The 22,591-nt window shown below is 39.3% G+C and overlaps 1 protein-coding gene across 8 annotated transcripts in view; it reads left to right on the top strand.

The window, feature by feature from the left end:
• Window positions 1-3,738: 3,738 nt before the first annotated feature.
• Window positions 3,739-22,591, top strand: part of tjp2a (tight junction protein 2a (zona occludens 2)) — a 98,246-nt gene continuing 79,393 nt past the window's right edge. For 4 of the 8 annotated variants that reach the window (XM_061876950.1, XM_061876941.1, XM_061876944.1 and 1 more), the window contains exon 1: window positions 20,398-20,928. In XM_061876950.1, the coding sequence (XP_061732934.1) occupies window positions 20,822-20,928 (107 nt within the window). In that variant the 5' untranslated portion in view covers window positions 20,398-20,821. Of the gene's footprint in view, window positions 3,917-20,396; window positions 20,929-22,591 lie in introns of those variants that run through there. The other 4 variants (XM_061876949.1, XM_061876942.1, XM_061876948.1 and 1 more) reach the window with 3 other exon arrangements.

The raw sequence follows: 22,591 nt of genomic DNA, 5'->3' as shown, positions 1-22,591 counted from the left end.
ATGACAACATATGTTACTCCAAAAGCTGTATGTACCTATCAGCATTAATGGTGCCTTCACAGATGTGTAAGTTACCCATGCCTTGGGCACAAATACACCCCCATACCATCACAAATGCTGGCTTTTGAACTTTGCGCCAATAACGATCCATATGGTTCTGTTCCTTGATGTCCACAGTTTTCAAAAACAATTTGAAATATGGACTCGTCAGAACACTTTTCCACTTTGCAAAGCCGGCAGCATTTCTGGGTGTTGTTGATGAATGGCTTTCGCTTTGCATTGTAGAGTTTTAACTTGCACTTACAGATGTAGCGATGAACTGTAGTTACTGACAGTGGTTTTCTGAAGTGTTCCTAAGCCCATGTTGTGATATCCCTTACACACTGATGTCGCTTTTTGATGCAGTACCCTTGAGGGATCGTAGGTCCGTAATACCATAGCTTACGTGGAGTGATTTTTCCAGATTCTCTGAACATTTTGATGACATTACGGACCGTAGATGGTGAAATCCCTAAAATATTTGCAATTGTTCGTTGAAAATTGTTGTTCTTAAACTGTTCAACAATTTGCTCACACATTTGTTCACAAAGTGGTGACCCTTGCCCCATCCTTGCTTGTGAATGTCTGAGCATTTCATGGACGCTGGTTTCATACCCAATCATGGCACCCACCTGTTCCCAATTAGCCTGTTCACCTGTGGGATGTTCCAAATAAGTGTTTGATGAGCATTCCTTAACTTTCCCAGTCTTTTTTGCCGCTTGTGCCACCTTTTTTAAACATGTTGCAGGCATCAAATTCCAAATGAGCTAATATTTGCAAAAAATAACCAAGTTTTCCAGTTTGAACATTACATATCTTGTCTTTGAAATCTATTCATTTGAATATAAGTTGAAAAGGATTTGCAAATCATTGTGTTCTGTTTTTATTTACGATTTACACAACGTGCCAACTTCACTAGTTTTGGGGTTTTGTAAATAAATGCTGTGCTATTTTTGGCCACTAGATGGTGGCAAAATGACAGCTATCAGACTGTTTTTTATTTGTACGTGACGTTAAAAAAAACATGCTCCAGGCCACGTTGCTTATTGAACTCGTCCCGTCTCGCGGGTTTTAACCTTTATTTTATTTTCTTTTTTTTTTTTTAAACAAATGAATGTTTACTTTATAATTGCGATTAATACTGTCTATCCCGGGGTCTGTAACCTATGGCTCTAGGTTAGTACAACACATGACTTAAGCTACTAAAAATGTCTAGTTTTTGTTTTACTGTTTTTGCGTGTTTTTTTTCCTTCATTCGTAAAACTCATAAAGATAAAATAAGTAATTAAATAATGAATCTAAATAAGATATCATAAACTAAAAATATATATTGTTGTGATTTGTTTTGTTATTTTTTGTATTTATATTCTATCTTTCTATTTCTCTTGTGCTACAACAGTTGTTCTGGCAATATTTCATTGATGTTTTCATTTAATTTTGCCGTGTTAGTTATGTATTTGGCTGAATAAAATGTCATAAAAAATAGTTTATTGTTTGTTTTGTTATTATTTTTTTCTGTTTGTTGTCTTTCTACTTGTCTTTTGCTACTACACTAGTTCTAAAAATATTTCATCGATATTTTTCTTAATGTTGCCATTTTAGTTATGTATTTGGCTCAATAAAATGTCATGAAATATTTTTTTATTATTTGTTTTGTTATTTTTTGTATTTATATTCTATATTCCTATTTGTCTTTTGCTACTACACTTGTTCTGGTAATATTTCATTGATGTTTTCATTTAATTTTGTCGTGTTAGTTATGTATTTGGCTGAATAAAATGTCATAAAAAATTGTTTATTATTTGTTTTGTTATTTTTTTTTTATCTATATGTTGTCTTCCTAGTTGTCTTTTGCTACTACACTTGTTCTGGCAATATTTAATGGACATTTTTACTTAATTTTGCCGTGTTAGTTATATATTTGGCTGAATAAAAAGTCATAAAATACTGTTTTATTATTTGTTTTGTTATTTTTGTATCTATGTTTTGTCTTCTTATTTGTCTTTTGCTACTACACTTGTTCTGGCAATATTTCATTGATGTTTTTATTTAATTTTGCCGTGGTAGTTATGTATTTGGCTGAATAAAATGTCATAAAAATTTGTTTATTATTTGTTTTTTTGTATCAATGTGTTGTCTTCCTATTTGTATTTTGCTACCACACTTGTTCTGGCAATATTTCATTGACATTTCTACTTAATATTTCCGTGTAAGTTATATATTTGGCTGAATAAAATGTCATTATTTTTGTTATTATTTGTTTTGTTATTTTTTGTATTTATATTTTATTTTCCTATTTGTCTTTTGCTACTACACTTGTTCTGGCAATATTTCATTGATATTTTTTACTTAAGTTGCCGTGTTAGTGATATATTTGGCTAAATAAAATGTAATAAAATATTTTTTATTATTGGTTTTGTTATTTTTTGTATCTATATTTTGTCTTACTATTAGTCTTTTGCTACTACACTAGTTCTGAAAATATTTCATCAATATTTTTCTTAATCTTGCCATTTTAGTTAGTAATTTGGCTGAATAAAATGTCATAAAATATTTATTTATTATTTGTTTTGTTATTTTTTGTATTTATATTCTATCTTCCTATTTGTCTTGTGCTACTACACTTGTTCCGGCAATATTTCATTGATGTTTTTATTCAATTTTGCCGTGGTAGTTATGTATTTGGCTGAATAAAATGTCATAAAAAATAGTTTATTATTTGTTTTGTTATTTTTTTCTTCTATTTGTTGTCTTTCTACTTGTCTTTTGCTACTACACTTGTTCTGGCAATATGTCATTGACATTTTTACTTAATGTTGGTTTAGGTATATTTGGCAAAATAAAATGTCATGAAATATTTTTTTATTATTTGTTTTGTTATTTTTTTTTCTATTTGTTGTCTTCCTATTTGTCTTTTGCTACTACGCTTGTTCTGGCAATATTTCATTGATATTTTTACTTAATATTGCCGTGCTAGTTATATATTTGGCTGAATAAAATTACATTATTTTTGTTATTATTTGTTTTGTTATTTTTTGTATTTATATTTTATCTTCCTATTTGTCTTTTGCTACTACACTAGTTCTGAAAATATTTCATCGATATTTTTCTTAATGTTGCCATTTTAGTTAGTAATTTGGCTGAATAAAATGTCATAAAATATTTTTTTATTATTTGTTTTGTTATTTTTTGTATTTATATTCTATCTTCCTATTTGTCTTGTGCTACTACACTTGTTCTGGCAATGTTTCATTGATGTTTTCATTTAATGTTGCCGTGTTAGTTATGTATTTGGCTGGATAAAATGTCATAAAAAATTGTTTGTTATTTGTTTTGTTATTTTTTTGTATCTATATGTTGTCCTCCTATTTAACCTTTTGCTACTACACGTGTTATGGCAATATTTAATTGACATTTTTACTTAATGTTGCCGTGTTAGTTATATATTTGGCTGAATAAAATGTCAGAAAATATTTTTTTATTATTTGTTTTGTTATTTTTGGTATTTATATTCTATCTTTTGCTACCACAATTGTTCTGGCAATATTTCATTGATATTTTTGTTGCCATGTTAAAATGTTAAAATTTCAAATTTAAAAAAACAAAAAAACAATGGTCAGTGTTGACTTGGCACGATGACGTCACCTCTGCGCCTGACAGAAACTTATTGTAGTAAACACCCACCTGCCGCCTGGTAAGCCACGCCCACATACCTGAGAAAACCAGGAAGTATTTGGTACTTGCAGCTCGGTTGAAAACGACGGAAAAAACGTTCCGTCATTCTTATTTTACCTCCATCGAACGCGAGCTGTTGTATTGTTTGGATTAATCTCCTCGGATAACGCCAAGAAAAAGGAAAGTGACGCAGTTTCACCTGGTATGTTGGAAGAATGTGTGTCGACATTGTTCGAACTATTTGCTGCCATTTTTAACTAAAGTACTTCTCACGTATAGGCTCCATTGGTTTAAAATGTTAGTTTTTCTTTGTCCTTTACTTAACTAACGTAGCTTTGAACTATTTTTCTATTTAAGTTTGTTTATCAAACGAGCCTAAAAGGGTGTGTTGTATATGAGTTTTTTTTTTTTTACTTATATATCAGTAATAAATGAACGTGCCTCCTTTCTAATAGTTAAATAGATAGATAGAGAGTACTTTTGAAAGTATTTAAACTTCCATGACTACTTAGTGAGCATTTACTGCGGGGTCAGCAACCCGCGGCTCTCGAGCTACATGCGGCTCTTAAAAAATGTATGGAAGTGTGAAAAATATATATGTTTTTGTAATACGGTTTCTGTAGGAACACAAACCTTCCTAATTGTTAGAAAGCCCACTTTTTAAAGGCCTACTGAAACCCACTACTAGCGACCACGCAGTCTGATAGTTTATATATCAATGATGAAATATTAACATTGCAACACATGCCAATACGGCCTTTTTAGTTTACTAAATTGCAATTTTACATTTCCCGCGGAGTTTCTTGTTGAAAACGTCGCGGAATGATGACGCGTGCGCGTGACGTCTCGGGTTGTAGCGGACATATTAGCCCAGCACCGCAAACGGCTAAAAGTCGTCTCTTTTCATCGCATAATTACACAGTAATTTGGACATCTGTGTTGCTGAATCTTTTGCAATTTGTTCAATTAATAATGGAGACGTCAAAGAAGAATGCTGTTGGTGGAAAGCAGTGGATTGCAGCTGCCTTTAGCGCCGAGACACAGCCGGTGTTTCTTTGTACGTTGTGAAGCTTTAACACAGAATGGTCAAGCGAACATGTTTCTCTACGTCAACCAGCAAGTTTTTGAATGGGAAATTTGTGATATTAAGTCAGATCTTACCGGAGACTTCAGTGGATTATGGGACCTCTTCCTGTAGCTGTCAAAAAGGCATCTGTGATCTTGGCTCCTCCATTGGCTTCTCTCTGAGACACTGGCGTTCACCGCAGCCATCCGACTTTCAGGTATGACTTTAGGAGCTCACTAAAACACTATTAAAACAATAAGCAGATAAGGGATTTTCCAGAAGTATCCTAGTAAATGTGTCTAATTACATCTGAAACGCTACCACTGCCGCCGCCCGGAGCCGTCGCTTTTTTTTTTCTTTTTTTTTTAGTGCCTCACTCTAACTTTCCTCATCCACGAATCGTTCATCCTCGCTCAAATTAATGGGGAAATTGTCGTTTTCTCAGTCCGAATAGCTCTAGCTGCTGGAGTCTATGATTATAAACAATGTGAGGATGTGAGGAGCCCTACAACCCGTGACGTCACGCGCACATTGGTCTGCTACTTCCGGTACAGGCAAGGATTTTTTATTAGCGACCAAAAGTTGCGAACTTTATCGTCGATGTTCTCTACTAAATCCTTTCAGCAAAACTATGGCAATATCGCAAAATGATCAAGTATGACACATAGAATGGACCTGCTATCCCCGTTTAAATAAGAAAGTCTCATTTCAGTAGGCCTTTGATATGCTTGTGTTTATGCGTCATTGATGAGAGTATTTGGCGAGTGCTGATTTGTCCTACTATTAAGCGGCCCTTTAACTCACCGTTATCAACTGTGACAACAGTTTGTTTACATGTATAACTTCCTAAGACGCTACCACAGAAAGTCATGTTTAATGCCACTCCTTCTTTGTCTCATTTTGTCCACCAAACATTTTCTACTGTACCTGGTGAGCTTTGTTGATGTTATTGACTTGTTACAGAGTGCTAATCAGGCATTTTTGGTCACTGCATGACTGTAAGCTAATCGATGCTAACATGCTGTTTAGGCTAGCTGTACGTATATATTGCGTCATTATGCCTCGTTTGTAGGTATATTTGAGCTCATTTAATTTCCTTTACTGTGTATTAGTTTATTTTTCCATGTTTCATGACCACATTATCTGTATGTAATATTGGCTGTATTTCTGATAGTTGTTAGTGTGCCATGTTGTTCCAGACCACAGCAAATGTTACCCAGCTTCCATAAGGATAAGACAGCCTGCTGTTTCCTTTAACTTGGACACACACATTTATACCTTTGGCCAGTCTAAGACAGACATTTCCAGGAGTTATTTCACCTTCTGAGACGTTTCACAAATTTTTTCCAGTGTTGTAAAAACGTCTAGAATAAATATTACATTTCAGCATTTCTGTCAACGAAGAAATGCGTCAGCCAGCGACACATATTCATTTTGATAGTAGGCTAATATAGCTGATATAGACACTTATATCATGTGTTGCCTTCATTATAAGACTTATATAAGTCTTTTAATTTTTGCGGCTCCAGACAGATTACATTTTTGTGTTTTTGGTCCAATATGGCTCTTTCAACATTTTGGGTTGCCGACCCCTGATTTACTGTGTCAGGTATATGATGTAATATAGGTGGTCATTGGCTACCTACTACACCAGGGGTCGGGGACCCATAACGTTGAAAGAGCCATTTTGGACCAAAAAAAGCAAAAAACTGATCGGTCTGGAGCCGCAAAAAAATGAAAAGCCGTACATTATTATTATAATGAAGGCAATACAAGTGTCTATATCTATAATAGCCTACTATCAAAATGACTACAGTCGTGGTCCAAAGTTGACATACACTTGTAAAGAACATAATGTCATGGCTGTCTTGAGTTTCCAGTAATTTCTACAACTCTTATTTTTTTTTTGTGGTAGAGGGATTGGAGGACATACTTGTTGGTCACAAAAAAATATTCATGAAGGTTGGTTCTTTTATGAATTTATTTAGGTTTACTGAACATGTGACCCAATCTACTGGGTCAAAAGTATATATACAGCAATGTTTATATTTGGTTACATGTCCCTTGGCAAGTTTCACTGCAATAAGGCGCTTCTGGTTGAATTTTTGACCACTCCTTTTGACAAAATTGTTCAGCTAAATGTGTTGGTTTTCTGACATGGACTTCATTCATTCAACCAGAAGCTTGCCGGAAGCTTGTGGATGGCTACCAAAAGTGCCTTATTCACATTTTTATATTTATATTGTAGATTGTCACTGAAGGCATCAAAACTATGGCACCTGTGAAGTGAAAACCATTTCAGGTGACCACCTCTTGAAGCTCATCTAGAGAATGCCAAGAGTGGGAAAAGCAGTAATCAGAGCAAAAGATGGCTATTTTGAAGAAACTACAATATAAAACATGTTTTCAGTTATTTCACCTTTTTTTAAGTACATAAATCCACGTGTGTTCATTCATAGTTTTGATGCCTTCAGTGACAATCTACAATGTAAATAGTCATGAAAATAAAAGAAAACGCATTGAATGTGTGTGTGTGTGTGTGTGTGTGTGTGTGTGTGTGTGTGTGTGTGTGTGTGTGTGTGTGTGTGTGTGTGTGTAGCGTGCAATACACTATATTGCTAAAATTACTTAGCCTCCTGCCTTGACTCACATATGAACTTGAAGTGCCATTCCATTTCTAACCTATAGGCTTCAATAGGATGTGGGTCCACCTTTTGCAGCTATTACAGCTTCCACTCTTCTGGGAAGGCTGTCCACAAGGTTGCGGAGTGTTTTCATAGGAATTTTCCACCATTCTTCCAAAAGCGTGTTAATGAGGTCACACACTGGTGTTGCTCGAGAAGGCCTGGCTCCCAGTCTCCCTTCTAATTTATCCCAAAGGTGTTCTATCGGACTCAGGTCAGGACTCTGTGCAGGCCAGTCAAGTTCAACCACACCAGACTCTGTCATCCATGTCTTTATGGACCTTGCTTTGGGGCCCGCTCTGAACTGTTCCCACAAGGTTGGGAGCATGGAATTGTCCAAAATGTTTTGGTATCCTGGAGCATTTAAAGTTCCTTTCACTGGAACAACTCCTGAGAAACAACCCTACACCATAATTCCTCCTCCACCAAATTTCACACTCGGCACAATGCAGTCTGAAATGTACTGTTATCCTGCAACCTCCAAACCCAGACTCCTCCATCAGATTGCCAGATGGAAAAGCGTGATTTATCACTCCATAGAAGGCATCTCCACTGCTCTAGAGTCCAGTGGCGACGTGCTTTACACCACTGCATCCCACGCTTCGCATTGGACTTGGTGATGTAAGCCTTAGATACAGCTGCTCGGCCATGGAAACCCATTCCATGAAGCTCTCTGCGTACTGTACGTGGGTTAATTGGAAGGTCACATGAAGTTTGGAGCTATGTAGCAACTGACTATGTAGCATCCGCTGACCCCTCTCTGTCATCCACTTGGTGGCTGAGTTGCTGTTGTTCCCAAACTCTTCCATTCTCTTATAATGAAACCGACAGTTGGCTTTGGAATATTTAGGAGCGAGGATATTTCAAGACTGGATTTGTTGCACAGGTAGCTGCTACCTATGACAGTTCCACGCTGGAAATCACTGAGCTCCAGAGAGCGGCCCATTCTTTCAGAAATGTTTGTAGAAACAGTCTCCATGCCTAAGTGCTTGATTTTATACACCTGTGGCCGGGCCAAGTGATTAGAACACCTGATTCTCATCATTTGGATCCATCCATCCATCCATCCATTTTCTACCGCTTATTCCCTTTTGGGGTCGCGGGGGGCGCTGGCGCCTATCTCAACTTCAATCGGGCGGAAGGCGGGGTACACCCTGGACAAGTCGCCACCTCATCGCAGGGCCAACACAGATAGACAGACAACATTCACACTCACATTCACACACAAGGGCCAATTTAGTGTTGCCAATCAACCTATCCCCAGGTGCATGTATTTGGAAGTGGCAGGAAGCCGGAGTACCCGGAGGGAACCCACGCATTCACGGGGAGAACATGCAAACTCCACACAGAAAGATCCCGAGCCTGGATTTGAACCCAGGACTGCAGGACCTTCGTATTGTGCGGCAGACGCACTAACCCCTCTGCCACCGTGAAGCCCGCTTTTGGCAATATAGTGTGTATTAAAAAAATGTCTGATGGTAGTGAACGTGCCTGTTTTAAAATGCTGCAAAGCCTGTTTAAATGTTATTATTGCTGACGATCACCCTCTATCAATTGTAGCTGCCGAAGTCATGATCACAATTAAAATTGTATTAAATGTGCAGCCAGGGCTGGGCGATATATCGATGTACTCGATATATTGCGGGTTTGTCTCTGTGCGATATAGAAAATGACTATATTGTGATATTCGAGTATACGTTCTCACGCAGTTGCTTTTAGCTGCGGGCAATACGCTTCTTGCGTTTCCCACACGTTCTTGTCTCTCCTTCTCACAGAGACTTAAACAAGCCCACCTTCTTAAATACGACACGTATGCAACGTCACACGCTCCCAGCGGAGCAGAGAGGTAGCGACATAGTGGTGCTAACGGTGAGGTGCGCGTGGTAATACGAGAGAGAGAAGGTGCGAATCTGGTAACAAATGGAGGAAGAATTAATTACCAAGAAAAACAGCACAGGATACATCGTCCAGCGGTGGTTTGGCTTCAAGCGGGAAGATGTTGAACATTTATGCGGCAAAAGCGTTGCTACAAAACATAGCAGCACTGCTACCGTAGCATCATTTGAAAAGTCAACCGCTAGAAAATGAAGAGTGCTTGAATCTCCACATGTCACTAACAAAGTGCCGAAGCAACTATTTCCAGAACAACACCGTATGAAAAAAAAAAGTCAACAACAGAAGGAGATAACGTCCGCAGGAACCTATTATGCAGCTCATTTTTATTTGACAGTTATTTAAATAACTGTAATAATATATGTAATAATATAATGTAATATAATCTAATAAAATATAATATAATATATAATAATAATATAAATATAATGGGGCTTCACGGTGGCAGAGGGGTTAGTGCGTCTGCCTCACAATACGAAGTTCCTGCAGTACTGGGTTCAAATCCAGGCTCGGGATCTTTCTGTGTGGAGTTTGCATGTTCTCCCCGTGACTGCGTGGGTTCGCTCCCGGTACTCCGGCTTCCTCCCACTTCCAAAGACATGCACCTGGGGATAGGTTGATTGGCAACACTAAATTGGCCCTAGTGTGTGAATGTGAGTGTGAATGTTGTCTGTCTATCTGTGTTGGCCCTGCGATGAGGTGGCGACTTGTCCAGGGTGTACCCCGCCTTCCGCCCGATTGTAGCTGAGACAGGCGCCAGCGCCCCCCCGCAACCCCAAAAAGGGAATAAGCGGTAGAAAATGGATGAATGGGTAATTTAGATATCGTGTGTGACATCATGCACAGAAGTGCACTTATTTGTTTTTTAACTATTGTAGTGGCGTTCTGTACAAAAAGTACACTTTAATTTAGTGTTGTTTTGATATGTCATCTTGGTGACATCATGCACTTATAGCTTGTTTTAAAATGTCTCTGACAATCTTGCACTTGGTGTTTTGGAAATGGCATGAATGTCTGTGCCACTGCTTAATAACTGTTTAATAAATACAGTTTTGGTAAATAGACTTAGTTGTGATTTCCTTCTCTGCATGAAAGTTTAAAATGAGCAAATATTAATGCAGTATGAACAAGATATTTTTTAATGTAGACACATAGAATCTTCATTGCGCTGTGATTGTTTGCATTAAGTGTTCATTTAAGGCTAAGGCAAAATATCGAGATATATATCGTGTATCGTGACATGGCCTAAAAATATCGAGATATTAATACAAGGCCATATCGCCCAGCCCTAGATACAACTGATCATTTTTACACACTGACTCCGTCCAGTGGCCTGGCTTGTTCTCTGCACGACGGTTGCACAGTCATTGACATGTTTGTTTGTCGTGCAGCGCTCTGTCTTGTTCTTTGTTGTGTAAATTCTGGTTGTCCCTGGAGTCGGCAGGGACACACCAGCTGTTAGCCAGCATTGTTTAAGCATTGATGCCCTCTGTCCTCATGTCCTGCATTTCACCTTTTGAATAGTCTATTTTTAACCTCAAGAACAATTTTAAAGCGTCTTTAATTGTATTAACCACACTTTCTCCCTTTTGATTCATGTTTTACCTGTGCACATGGTCACTATGTATTATTGTATCCATATCTGAACACACACATCAGAGATTTGTGAGTGTGTTCTTCCTTCTGGCTCGCACATGCTTTGCATATGGACATTGCATAACATGTTGGGACAGAGAAACAAAAATGCTTATGTAAAAGCATGAACCAAAATTCTGCTGCTACTGTAAAAGAAGAAGTGTGTTTAATTTGAAGTGTTTGTGTGTGGTTGTATGACAAGCAGCTCATGTAATCACATTGTTTACACTCGTCCTAATAGTCGCCCTAAAGCTGCAGTGTTTTATGGTAAACAGAGGCAGCTGTCGTCCTCCAGAGGCAACTGAGGTGAATGCTCTCATCTTGCAAGTCTTTGTGACATGTCTTTAAAACTGGGGTCTCTGACTCAATTTACCTGTGGGCCACTGGATGCAGAGTCTGAGTGAGGCTGGGCTGCAAGAAAATATTTTCTTTAAAAAAATTAAAAATTCTCCGTGCAAATAAGACACGTCGGGAAATATTGCATCTCCCACTTTTCCTGGAATTGTCTTTGCTTATCACTAACCTTTCTTTTCACTGCAGGCTTTGAAAAAGACATGTTTGGGGTTGTGGAATATATTTGTATTTAGCCGACGCACAGAGAATGTTATTTCCGCAATGTGTGTCGTTCCGCTTTTCTTCCCGACAGCAACACGGCGGTCGGCGGATAATAGCCGGGAAAGTACCTAGATAGCTAGCGCAAAAAAGTGACTGCCCCCGGAAGTGTTATCCGGCGTCATATAGAAATACAGTGGGGCAAAAAAGTATTTAGTCAGCCGCCGATTCTGCAAGTTCTCCCACTTAAAATGATGAGAGAGATCTGTAATTTTCATCATAGGTACACTTCAACTGTGAGAGACAGAATGTGAAAAAAAATCCAGGAATTCACATTGTAGGAATTTTTAAGAATTTATTTGTAAATTATGGTGGAAAATAAGTATTTGGTCAACCATTCAAAGCTCTCACTGACGGAAGGAGGTTTTGGCTCAAAATCTCACGATTTTCATGGCCCCATTCAGTCTTTCCTTAACACGGATCAATCGTCCTGTCCCCTTAGCAGAAAAACAGCCCCGAAGCATGATGTTTCCACCCCCATGCTTCACAGTAGTTATGGTGTTCTTGGGATGCAACTCAGTATTTTCTTCCTCCAAACACGACGAGTTGAGTTAAAACCAAAAAGTTCTATTTTGGTTTCATCTGACCACATGAAATTCTCCCAATCCTCTGCTGTATCATCCATGTATCCATTTTGGTATAAACTCAACTCGTCCTGTTTGGAGGAAGAAGAATACTGAGTTGCATCCCAAGAACACCACACCTACTGTGAAGCATGGGGGTGGAAACATCATGTTTTGGGGCTGTTTTTCTGCTAAGGGGACAGGACGATTGATCCGTGTTAAGGAAAGAATGAATAGGGCCATGTATCGTGAGCCAAAACCTCCTTCCGTCAGTGAGAGCTTTGAATGGTTGACCAAATACTTATTTTCCACCATAATTTACAAATACATTTTTTAAAATTCCTACAATGTGAATTCCTGGATTTTTTTTTTTCACATTCTGTCTCTCACAGTTGAAGTGTACCTATGATGAAAATTACGGACCTCTGTCATCATTTTAAGTGGGAGAACTTGCACAATCTGTGGCTGACTAAATACTTTTTTGTCCCACTGTATGTGTAGTGTTCATCGTGTGAGGCAATGCAAATTAAATATAAATAAATAACGGTTTGAATGGGTCCAGGTTTTCGGGGACTGTTATTACTGACGGACAGGTGTCGCGTTGTGATTGCAGCAAGGCACGTAAGAAAACCCCCGTCTGCATGGCAACGTCTCTGTTGCTTTCACTCATTTGCCGCTTTCCCACTAACGCAGGGGTAGGCAATCCAGAACGTTGAAAGAGCCATTTTGGACCCAAATAACACAACGCTGTCAAGCGCCATTCATATAAAACTCGCGTGCCGCACAAACATTAAACTTTCATATTTAGGTGGGGGCCGCAAAATAACGTCTCACGGGCCGCGTGTCTGAGACCCCTGCTTTAGAATTTGAGATGTTTTATAAGTGATAAAGTTAATGTTTCAGTGTGCTGTGATTGTGTACAGTCCTAGTCATAATGGCCATAATGTCATGGCTGTCCTGAGTTTCCAATAAATTTTACAACTCTTATTTTTGTGTGATAGGGTGATTGGAGGACATACTTGTTGGTAACAAAAAACATTCATGAAGTTTGGTTCCTGAGATTAAAGGCCTCACCTTTTCTTCTCCAAACATATTTCTGGGTGTTGCGGCCAAACAGCTCAATTTTTGTTTCGTCTGACATCACATTGACAAAGATAAGACCTTCTGGAGCAGATCTGGGCAAATTAAGGCCCAAGGGGCACATGCGGCCCGGTAAGCTTATCACTCTGGTCCGCCGGACATTCCAAAATACTTTTTTTTTTAGATCTTTAAGGTTTGAAAGTGTAGCTCCTATTATGATGTGCAGTCATGTTTACTAATGATTATAAGTCTTGAACTATACAAAGTGTTCAATGGTTGGAATCCGCGCTTTTGGATGATATACCAGTTACTATGGTAATCTAATTAGTTACTATGGTCATCTAATTAGTTACTATGGTAATCTACGTCACAGCAGCTCAGACGAGGCACCAAGCAGTGTGGGTGGGAAGCGTTTCCACAGACGCGGAAGGGGATTTTCACAACAAAGTTCTAAAGCTTAGTGATAAATCAGATTGTAGGCGGGTTTATTTTGTACCTTTCGCGTTCATATTTCACTGTTTGTTACATTTGTGTCGCGTTTCACTTGATTGTAAAATATGTCAATCGAAAGGTGGTGTTACATTCATATTTTGTCAATATTCAGTGTTTCATCATTTATAGAAAAAGTTAAAACTCCATTACGTTTTTTAAGGCCGTCTTGTTATTACGTTTTTAGCATTCAATCAGACATTATTGTGAGGTTTTGTATTAGTGTTCTCAAAAATAGATATACCGGCCTCAAGACACATTTTTTTCTTTAAATGTGGCCCCTGAGTCAAAATAATTGCACAGGCCTGTTCTGGAGGAAAGTTCTGTGGTCAGATAAAACAAAAATGTAGCTGTTTGGCCCCAATTCAAAGCAATATGTTTGGAGGCCTTTAAAACCAGGAACACCATCCCTACCGTCAAGTACCGTCATAATACTACCCTTGGTAGTATTATGCTCTGGGCCTGTTTTGGGGCCAATGGAACTGGTGCTTTACAGAAAGTAAATGGGACATTGAAAAAGAAGGATTACCTCCAAATTCTTCAGGACAATCTAAAATCATCAGCCCGGAAGTTGGGTCTTGGGCGCAGTTGGGTGTTCCAACAGGACATCATCATCGGCGGTCACTCCAACGAGTAGGACGATCCTCCCTGTAGGGGTGTATCCCATTTTATGGAGGATGCCTGTGCATGACTTTGTTTAACGTGGGGAGACTAGTGCACGGACAGTGCAAGACGACTGGGGACCCTTTTCTGCTGCAGCCTTCTCCTAACATCGCAGCTGTTGTGGTAGTTCTTAAATCTACCATCTTCCGCCTGCTCCGCCGTTGAGGTCTTCACCGTATCCCTGGCTAGGGGGCAGTCAGGTACTATGCCTTTTCCAAAGGACAACTGGGGTAACAGTAGTAAAGGGGTTAACCTAGTGCCCCATGACCCCATAGAGGAGCCTCAACGTCATGCCCAGGACAATGACCCCAAACACACGTCAAAAGTGGTAAAAGAATGGCTAAATCAGGCTAGAATTAAGGTTGTAGAATGGCCTTCCCAACGTCCTGTCTTAAATGTGTGGAAAATGATGAAGAAACAAGTCCATGTCAGAAATACAACAAATTTACCTGAACTGCACCAATTTTATCAAGAGGAGTGGTCAAAAATTCAACCAGAAGCTTGTCAGAAGCTTGTGGATGGCTACCAAAAGCTCCTTATTGCAGTGAAACTTGCCAAGAGACATGTAATCAAAGTATTAACATTGCTGTATGTCATGGGTGTCAAACTCTGGCCCGCGAGCCAAATTTGGCCCGCCGTGTAATTTCATTTGGCCCTTGAGGCAATAATAAATTAACATTAGAGCTGGCCCGCCAGTATTATACAGTGGCGGTGCCGCTGTATCACCGCATTCAACGCTAATTCTCATACTTGCCAGCCCTCCTGATTTTTCCAGGAGGATCCCGAATTTTAGTGCCCCCCCCCCCCTGAAAATCTCCCGGGGCAACCATTCTCCCGAATTTCAACCCAAACAACAATATTGGGGGCATGCCTTAAAGGTACTGCTTTTAGCATCCTCTACAACCTGTTGTCACGTCCGCTTTTACTCCATACAAACAGCGTGCCGGCCCAGTCACGTAATATATGCGGCTTTTACACACACACACAAGTGAATTCAAGCATACTTGGTCAACAGCCATACAGGTCACACTGAGGGTGGCCGTATAAACAACTTTAACACTGTTACACCACACTGTGAACCCACACCAAACAAGAATGACAAACACATTTCGGGAGAACATCCGCACCGTAACACAACATAAACACAACAGAACAAATACCCAGAACCCCTTGCAGCACTAACTCTTCCGGGACGCTACAATATACACCCCCGCTACCAACAAAACTCGATTTTGTATGTCACTATAAAGTTATATAAGCCTTGCTTGTTCAATATTCAATGCAAAACTTGTTTGGGTCCCTGTTAAAAGGTTAAGTTGTTCAACTTTGGCCCGCGGCTTTGTTCAGTTTAGAATTTTGGCCCACTCTGTATTTGAGTTTGACACCCCTGCTGTATGTATACTTTTGACCCAGCAGATTTGGTCACATTTTCAGTAGACCCATAATAAATTCATGAAAGAACCAGACTTCATGAATATTTTCTGTGACCAGCAAGTTGTAGAAATAATTGGAAACTCAAGACAGCAATGACATTATGTTCTTTACAAGTGTCTGTAAACTTTCGACCATGACTGTAGTTACAGTACTGCCATTATTTGTTGTTTTAACCTCTGAGCCCAGGGATTCACAGCAAATATACATATCACCGTTCTGTTCTTTTCAGAGGCAACACACCATGTCACGGTTAGTTGGCTTTAAGTCCGTAAGCATGTATCTGCTCTACAACTGACACACTTTTAAATATTGACATAACATCTCCATTTTAAACCGGTTGAGTAGTTCATCCCATGAATGGGCTCTTGATTGTTGATCATAGAATGGAATAACTACGCCAATCGTGCTATGAGATGCAGAGTATTGGGGATTGAAGAAAACCAGGGCGAGTATGTTATGGAGCAGGAGAATATAAACCAGGCATGTACATGTGAAATATGTTTTTCTCCTCGTGGACGTACAGTAGACGAGCCCTCATATATGTTGATATGCTCACCTTTGTCAGTTTGGGTTAGAGGTAGATTTAGGGTTCTGTGCCAGATGCGTGTTGTCTGTGAGATTATTGTGAAGTTGGATTATGACGTTGTGCAGTGTTTCTGATGAGATTTGTGAATACTTGTTTTCTAAGTACAGCAGTACCTCTGTTTTTGTTTCTAATCCGTTCCAAAAGAGTCAAAGACCAAGTTGTGCAAAAACTAACATAACAAATTACAAAGCAAATTAAATATGAACACAGAAAAATACGTTTTTTAATTGTTTTACTCCTCATTAAAACAAATCAAAACATATACAAAAAAACCCGCCAGGAATTATTTACAAGTCTGAGTGTTTGTGCAGAGATACAAGACTAAAAATAAACAGATTGACATTATATGATGCTACATAGGCCGTTAACGTCATTGCTACTTGCAAATGTGCATCATCATTCATAACAATACGGATAGTTTTAAGTTAAAATAGCCAATTAGCAACAGCTAATTAATTTCATGTAGGCTAGCAGCCTTTGCAAGCTGTGCAGACTCTTAAATGTTCATGCTCTCTATATTGTAATTTAATTTTTGCGTTTAGGCCTGGGCGATAAGACCTAAAAATATAATGAGATTTTTTCACAAAAAATTAAATTTGTTTTTTTTACGATTAGAGATGTCCTATAATGGTATTTTTGCCGATATTGTCCAACTCTGAATTACCAATTATGATATCAATCCATATCAATATATTCGATATATATCGTTGAATGAACACATTATTATGCCTAATTTTTTGTGATGCCCTGCTGGATGCATTAAACAATGTAACAAGGTTTTCCAAAATAAATCAACTCAAGTTACGGAAAAAAATGCCAACATGGCACTGCCATATTTATTATTGAAGTCACAAAGTGCATTTGGAATTTGGGACGTGCTCTCCCTAAGAGAGCATGAGGAGGTTGAGGTTTTGGGTTGCGGGGTTTCGTCTCTGTGCGATATAGAAAATGACTATATCGTGATATTCGGGTGTACGTTCTCATGCAGTTGCTTTTAGCTGCGGGCATTACACTACAGGCTCTTCTCACTCTTTGTTGTCTCTCCTCACAAAGACTTAAAACAAGCAACCTTCTTACATACGTCACATGTGCAACGTCACACACTCCCGCTAGGCAGATAGGTAGTGACATGGTAACGTTGGCTGTGATGCTAACGGTGCGGTGCCGGAAAGGTGGTAATATGAGAGAGAGAGAGAGAGAGAAGGTGCCAATCTGGTAACAAGTATGTGTTGCTACAAAAAGTAGCAGCACTGCTAATGTAGCATCATTTGAAAAGTCACCCGCTAGAGAATGAAGAGTGCTTGAAACTCCGCATGTCAACATCTTCGTTCGGTGCCACACCAACAAAATCCCGAAGCAACTATTTCCAGATCAACACCGTATGAAAAAAATAGTCAACAACAAAAGGAGATAACGTCCGCAAGAACCTACCACATAGCGAAGGACAAACACTATTTGATTTCCTATTATGCAGCTCATTTTTATATGACACTTATTGAAATATCTTGTGTGACATCATGCAGAAAAGTGCACTTTGTTTTTAACTATTGCAGTGGGGTTCTGTACAAAAAGTGCACTTTAATTTAGTGTTTTGATATGTCATCTTAGTGACATCATGCACAAAAGTGCATTCATAGCTTGTTTTAAAATGTCTCTTGCACTTTGTTTTGGAAATTACATGAATATGGGTGTACCCCGCCTTCCGCCCGATTGTAGCTGAGATAGGCGCCAGCACCCCCCGCGACTCCAAAAGGGAATATGCGGTAGAAAATGGATGGGATGGATGGATGAATATACAGTTTTGGTAAATTGACTTAGTTGTGATTTTTCCCTCTCTGCATGAAAGTTTAAAATAAGCATATATTAATGAAGTATAAAAAACAATGTTTTAATGTAGACACAGAATCATCATACTGCTGTGATTATATGCATCGAGTGTTCATTCAAGGTTAAGGCAAAATATCAATATATTTATCGTGTATCGTGACATGGCCGAAAAATATTGACATATTATTAAAAGGCCATATCGCCCAGCCCTAGTTCCATCCATCCATCCATTTTCTACCGCTTGTCCCTTTCGGGGTCGCGGGGAATCCTGGAGCCTATCTCAGCTGCATTTGGACGGAAGGCAGTGTACCCCCTGGACAAGTCGCCACCTCATCACAGGGCCAACACAGATAGACCGACAACATTCACACACTAGGGCCAATTTAGTGTTGCCAATCAACCTATCCCCAGGTGCATGTCTTTGGAAGTGGGAGGAAGCCAAAGTACCCAGAGGGAACCCACACAGTCATAGTGAGAACCTACAAACTCCACACAGAAAGATCCCAAGCCCGGGATCGAACCCAGGACCTTCGTATTGTGACGTACACATACTAACGCGCTATGTTCAATGGGGTTAATATGCTCACAGCTGATCACCATAGTCGACCTAAAATGTACCAGGATTTATAATCGCCAGGTCATGTGTAAATAATGAACGTTTTTTTTTTTTTAAAGCAAGATCACCTTGTTGATGCAAGAACATTGAGTATTTATTGTGGATACACAATTTTCATGGCTCAAGGCCGATACTATCTGCAGTCTGATATTATGGGCCGATAAATGCTTTAATATGTAATATCGGATATTATCGGTATCAATTTTAAAATAGTCAAATTTATGACTTTAAAACGGCGCTGTACATGGAGATAGTGAAAAGTACAGAGCGCCAATAAACCTTAATGGCACTGCCTTTGCGTGCCGGCCCAATCACATAATATCTACGGCTTTTCACACACACAAATTAACGCAACGCATACTTGGTCAACAGCCATACAGGTCACACTGAGGGTGGCCGTATAAACAACTTTAACACTGTTACAAATATGCGCCACACTGTGAACCCACACCAAACAAAAATGAAAAACAGATTTCGCGAGAACATCCGCACCGTAACACAACATAAACACAACAGAACAAATACTCAGCACTAACTCTTCCGAGACGCTACAATACAATCCCCCCCCCCCCCTCCTTCGGTACACCCTACTTCCCCCACCTCAATCCCGCCCAACTAAACCTCCTCATTCTCTTTCAAGAAGAGCATGTCCCAAATTCCAAGCTGCTGTTTTGAGGCATGTTAAAAAAAGTAATGCACTTTGTGATTTCAATAATAACTATGGCAGTGCCATATTGGCACTTTTTTCCATAACTTGAGTTGATTTATTTTGGAAAACCTTGTTACATTGTTTAATGCATCCAGCGGGGCATCACAACAAAATTAGGCATAATAATGTGTTCATTCCACGACTGTTAATATCGGTATCTGTTGATATCGGATAGTAATTAAGAGTTGGACGATATCGAAATACCAAATATTGGCAAAAAAGCCATTATCGGACATCTCTACTTAAAACGTTGACATTTTTTTCCTGCCTTTGTGCTTCTTTCAAGCAATGGTTTTGATCATAGCCGCTTGTTATTTCCGTGCCTCCCCGATGTGCTCGTGGTATTTGTATTCAGAAGGATTTCTGAAAGCTGCAGATGCTCCCATGGCACTGCCATCCTGACATCCAAGCTCCTGGAATATAAATCCTGGCTACAATGTGCATTGGCTGGCAGCTCATCATTAGACCGGGAGATTATTTGTTTATTTCAAACCTCCCCGGACATGGCGGCCTGTAGTCAGTTGTTGACCCGGGAAACAAATAAGAAACGGAATATTTTTTTCCGAAATTCGCTCATTTGCAATCATAATTTGAATTTGTCAAAGGTGAGGTTTTGTCCTGCTAAATTAGCATGCAATGTAAGCCCTGATTGGTCGTGAGTGCATGTGTGTGTGTGTGGATGCGAGGGTAAAATTGTATGATTCTGTCTGGATATAAATGGTGAGAAGACTTAGCCCGGTTTGGGGATTAGAGAAGAAAGGGGCGGGGAGCATGCATGATCTGTCAAGGGCTTAGTCCTACAGTTATCCCTACGGCAGCAGCAGAGATGGCAGCGGCTGTGTTTTCATTAGTCTAATATTCAGAGAAGCTCCACAATTATGTAAGAGTGACGTGCTGTCGTCCTCTCTCGGCTGGCCTACTGCGTTGCAGAAACGTGGCCGTGTTCCTTTGATCCTCCATCGCTGGGAGAAAAAAAAAAATACCCAAAAGGACATCTGACGGAGTGTGTGTTCCGGCACAGGATTCGTAGTAGTCACGCCACTGCCGCCTCGCTGTTTTGGGGCCGGTTGGCATGGACGCACTGATGCGTTGAAGCGGCGAGGAAGAGTCTCTGCGAGGCGGAAAAAGATGAGCACGCACGAGGAGCTGCTTGGAGTCTCTATTTGAAAATGGAAGAAGGGTAAATCTGGGCGTAGCGTCAGCGTGATCTGTGTGATGCCGTTTGCCTTGGAGAAGTGTTGCAGTGGAAGATGAAGTTCAAGAAGTTCATCACGATCATGCAGGCAGCGATGGGGATTGTACCTTTAAACAAACGAGAGCTTCTGCCACCCGGCAGGAAACTATGGAGACCCCCGGGGTGAGTAACTTTACTTTACAAGCTTGTGCAGCTTGTTTACCACAGTGCAGAACTGCATCTTCTCAAGGTTTACTCCAGCCGCTGGTTATTTGGAACTTCCCTGGCTGAGGATGCTAACAAGGTAGTAGTCGTGCCTTCCTCTGCAGGAGACCTTCACAAGTACACACCATAACCTTAGAGCAGTGGTTCTCAACCTTTTTTCAGTGATGTACCCCCTGTGAAATTTTTTTTAATTCAAGTACCCCCTAATCAGAGACAAGCATTTTTGGTTGAAAAAAAGAGATAAAGAAGTAAAATACAGCACTATGTCATCAGTTTCTGATTTATTAAATTGTATAACAGTGCAAAATATTGCTCATTTGTAGTGTTTTTTCTTGAACTATTTGGAAAAAAGATATAAAAATAACTAAGAAATAAGTGAAGTGAAGTGAATTATATTTATATAGCGCTTTTCTCTAGTGACTCAAAGCGCTTTACATAGTGAAACCCAATATCTAAGTTACATTTAAACCAGTGTGGGTGGCACTGGGAGCAGGTGGGTTAACTGTCTTGCCCAAAGACACAACGTCAGTGACTAGGATGGTGGAAGCGGGAATCGAACCTGCAACCCTCAAGTTGCTGAACGGCCACTCTACCAACCGAGCTACCAACAAATGATTCAATTATAAAAGAAGTTTTCTACACATAGAAGTAATCATTGACTTAAAGTGCCCTCTTTGGGGATTTTAATAGAGATCCATCTGGATTCATGAACTTAATTCTAAACATTTCTTCACAAAAAAAGAAATCTTTAACATCAAAATTTATGGAACATGTACACAAAAAAATCTAGCTGTCAACACTGAATATTGCATTGTCGCGTTTCTCTTCACAGTATTATTCAATAAATATATTTACAAATGATTTTTGCATTGTTGCTATTTTTCGAATATTTAAAAAAAAAAACCTCACGTACCCCTTGGCATACCTTCAAGTACCCCCAGGGGGTACGCCTACCCCCATTTGAGAACCACTGCCTTAGAGACTGAACATTGTGGTGAATAGAAATGAAGGAAGCACAATGAAAAAGGTAAAATAATGATCCTTGTTTGTTAGAATTAGCACAGTGTATTTAGTACCGTTTGATTGATTGACACTTGTATTTGTAAATTACACATACAGTGCATATTCCGTACAATTGACCACTAAACCGAATAAGTTTTTCAACTTGTTTTAATCAATTCCTGGTATAAATATATACTATCAGCATAATACAGGCATCACACAAGTTAATCATCAGAGTATACATTGAATACATTGAATTATTTACATTGTTTACAATCGGGGGGTGGGATTTGTAGATAGATAGATAGTACTTTATTGATTCCTTCAGGAGAGTTCCTTCAGGAAAATTAACATTCCAGCAGCAGTGTACAGAGTAGGGAGTTAGGGTTAGGTTTGGTTGATATCAGCACTTCAGTCATCAACAATTATACCATCTGAGAAATGGACATTGAAACAGTGTAGGTCTGACTTTGTAGGATATGTACAGCAACCAGTGCACATAGTGAGCTCAGAAAGCATAAGAACAGGTGTATACATTTGATTATTTACATTTGATTATTTACATTTCATTGCAGTATGACTGCAAGGAAAAATCCATCATTGTAAATTAGATTTAGTT

The sequence above is a fragment of the Nerophis ophidion genome, linkage group LG17 (genome assembly GCF_033978795.1).
Source record: "Nerophis ophidion isolate RoL-2023_Sa linkage group LG17, RoL_Noph_v1.0, whole genome shotgun sequence".
NCBI classification, from domain to species: domain Eukaryota; kingdom Metazoa; phylum Chordata; class Actinopteri; order Syngnathiformes; family Syngnathidae; genus Nerophis; species Nerophis ophidion.
Note: the sequence above shows the minus strand (reverse complement) of the source record. Positions and strands in the feature narration are given on the sequence as shown.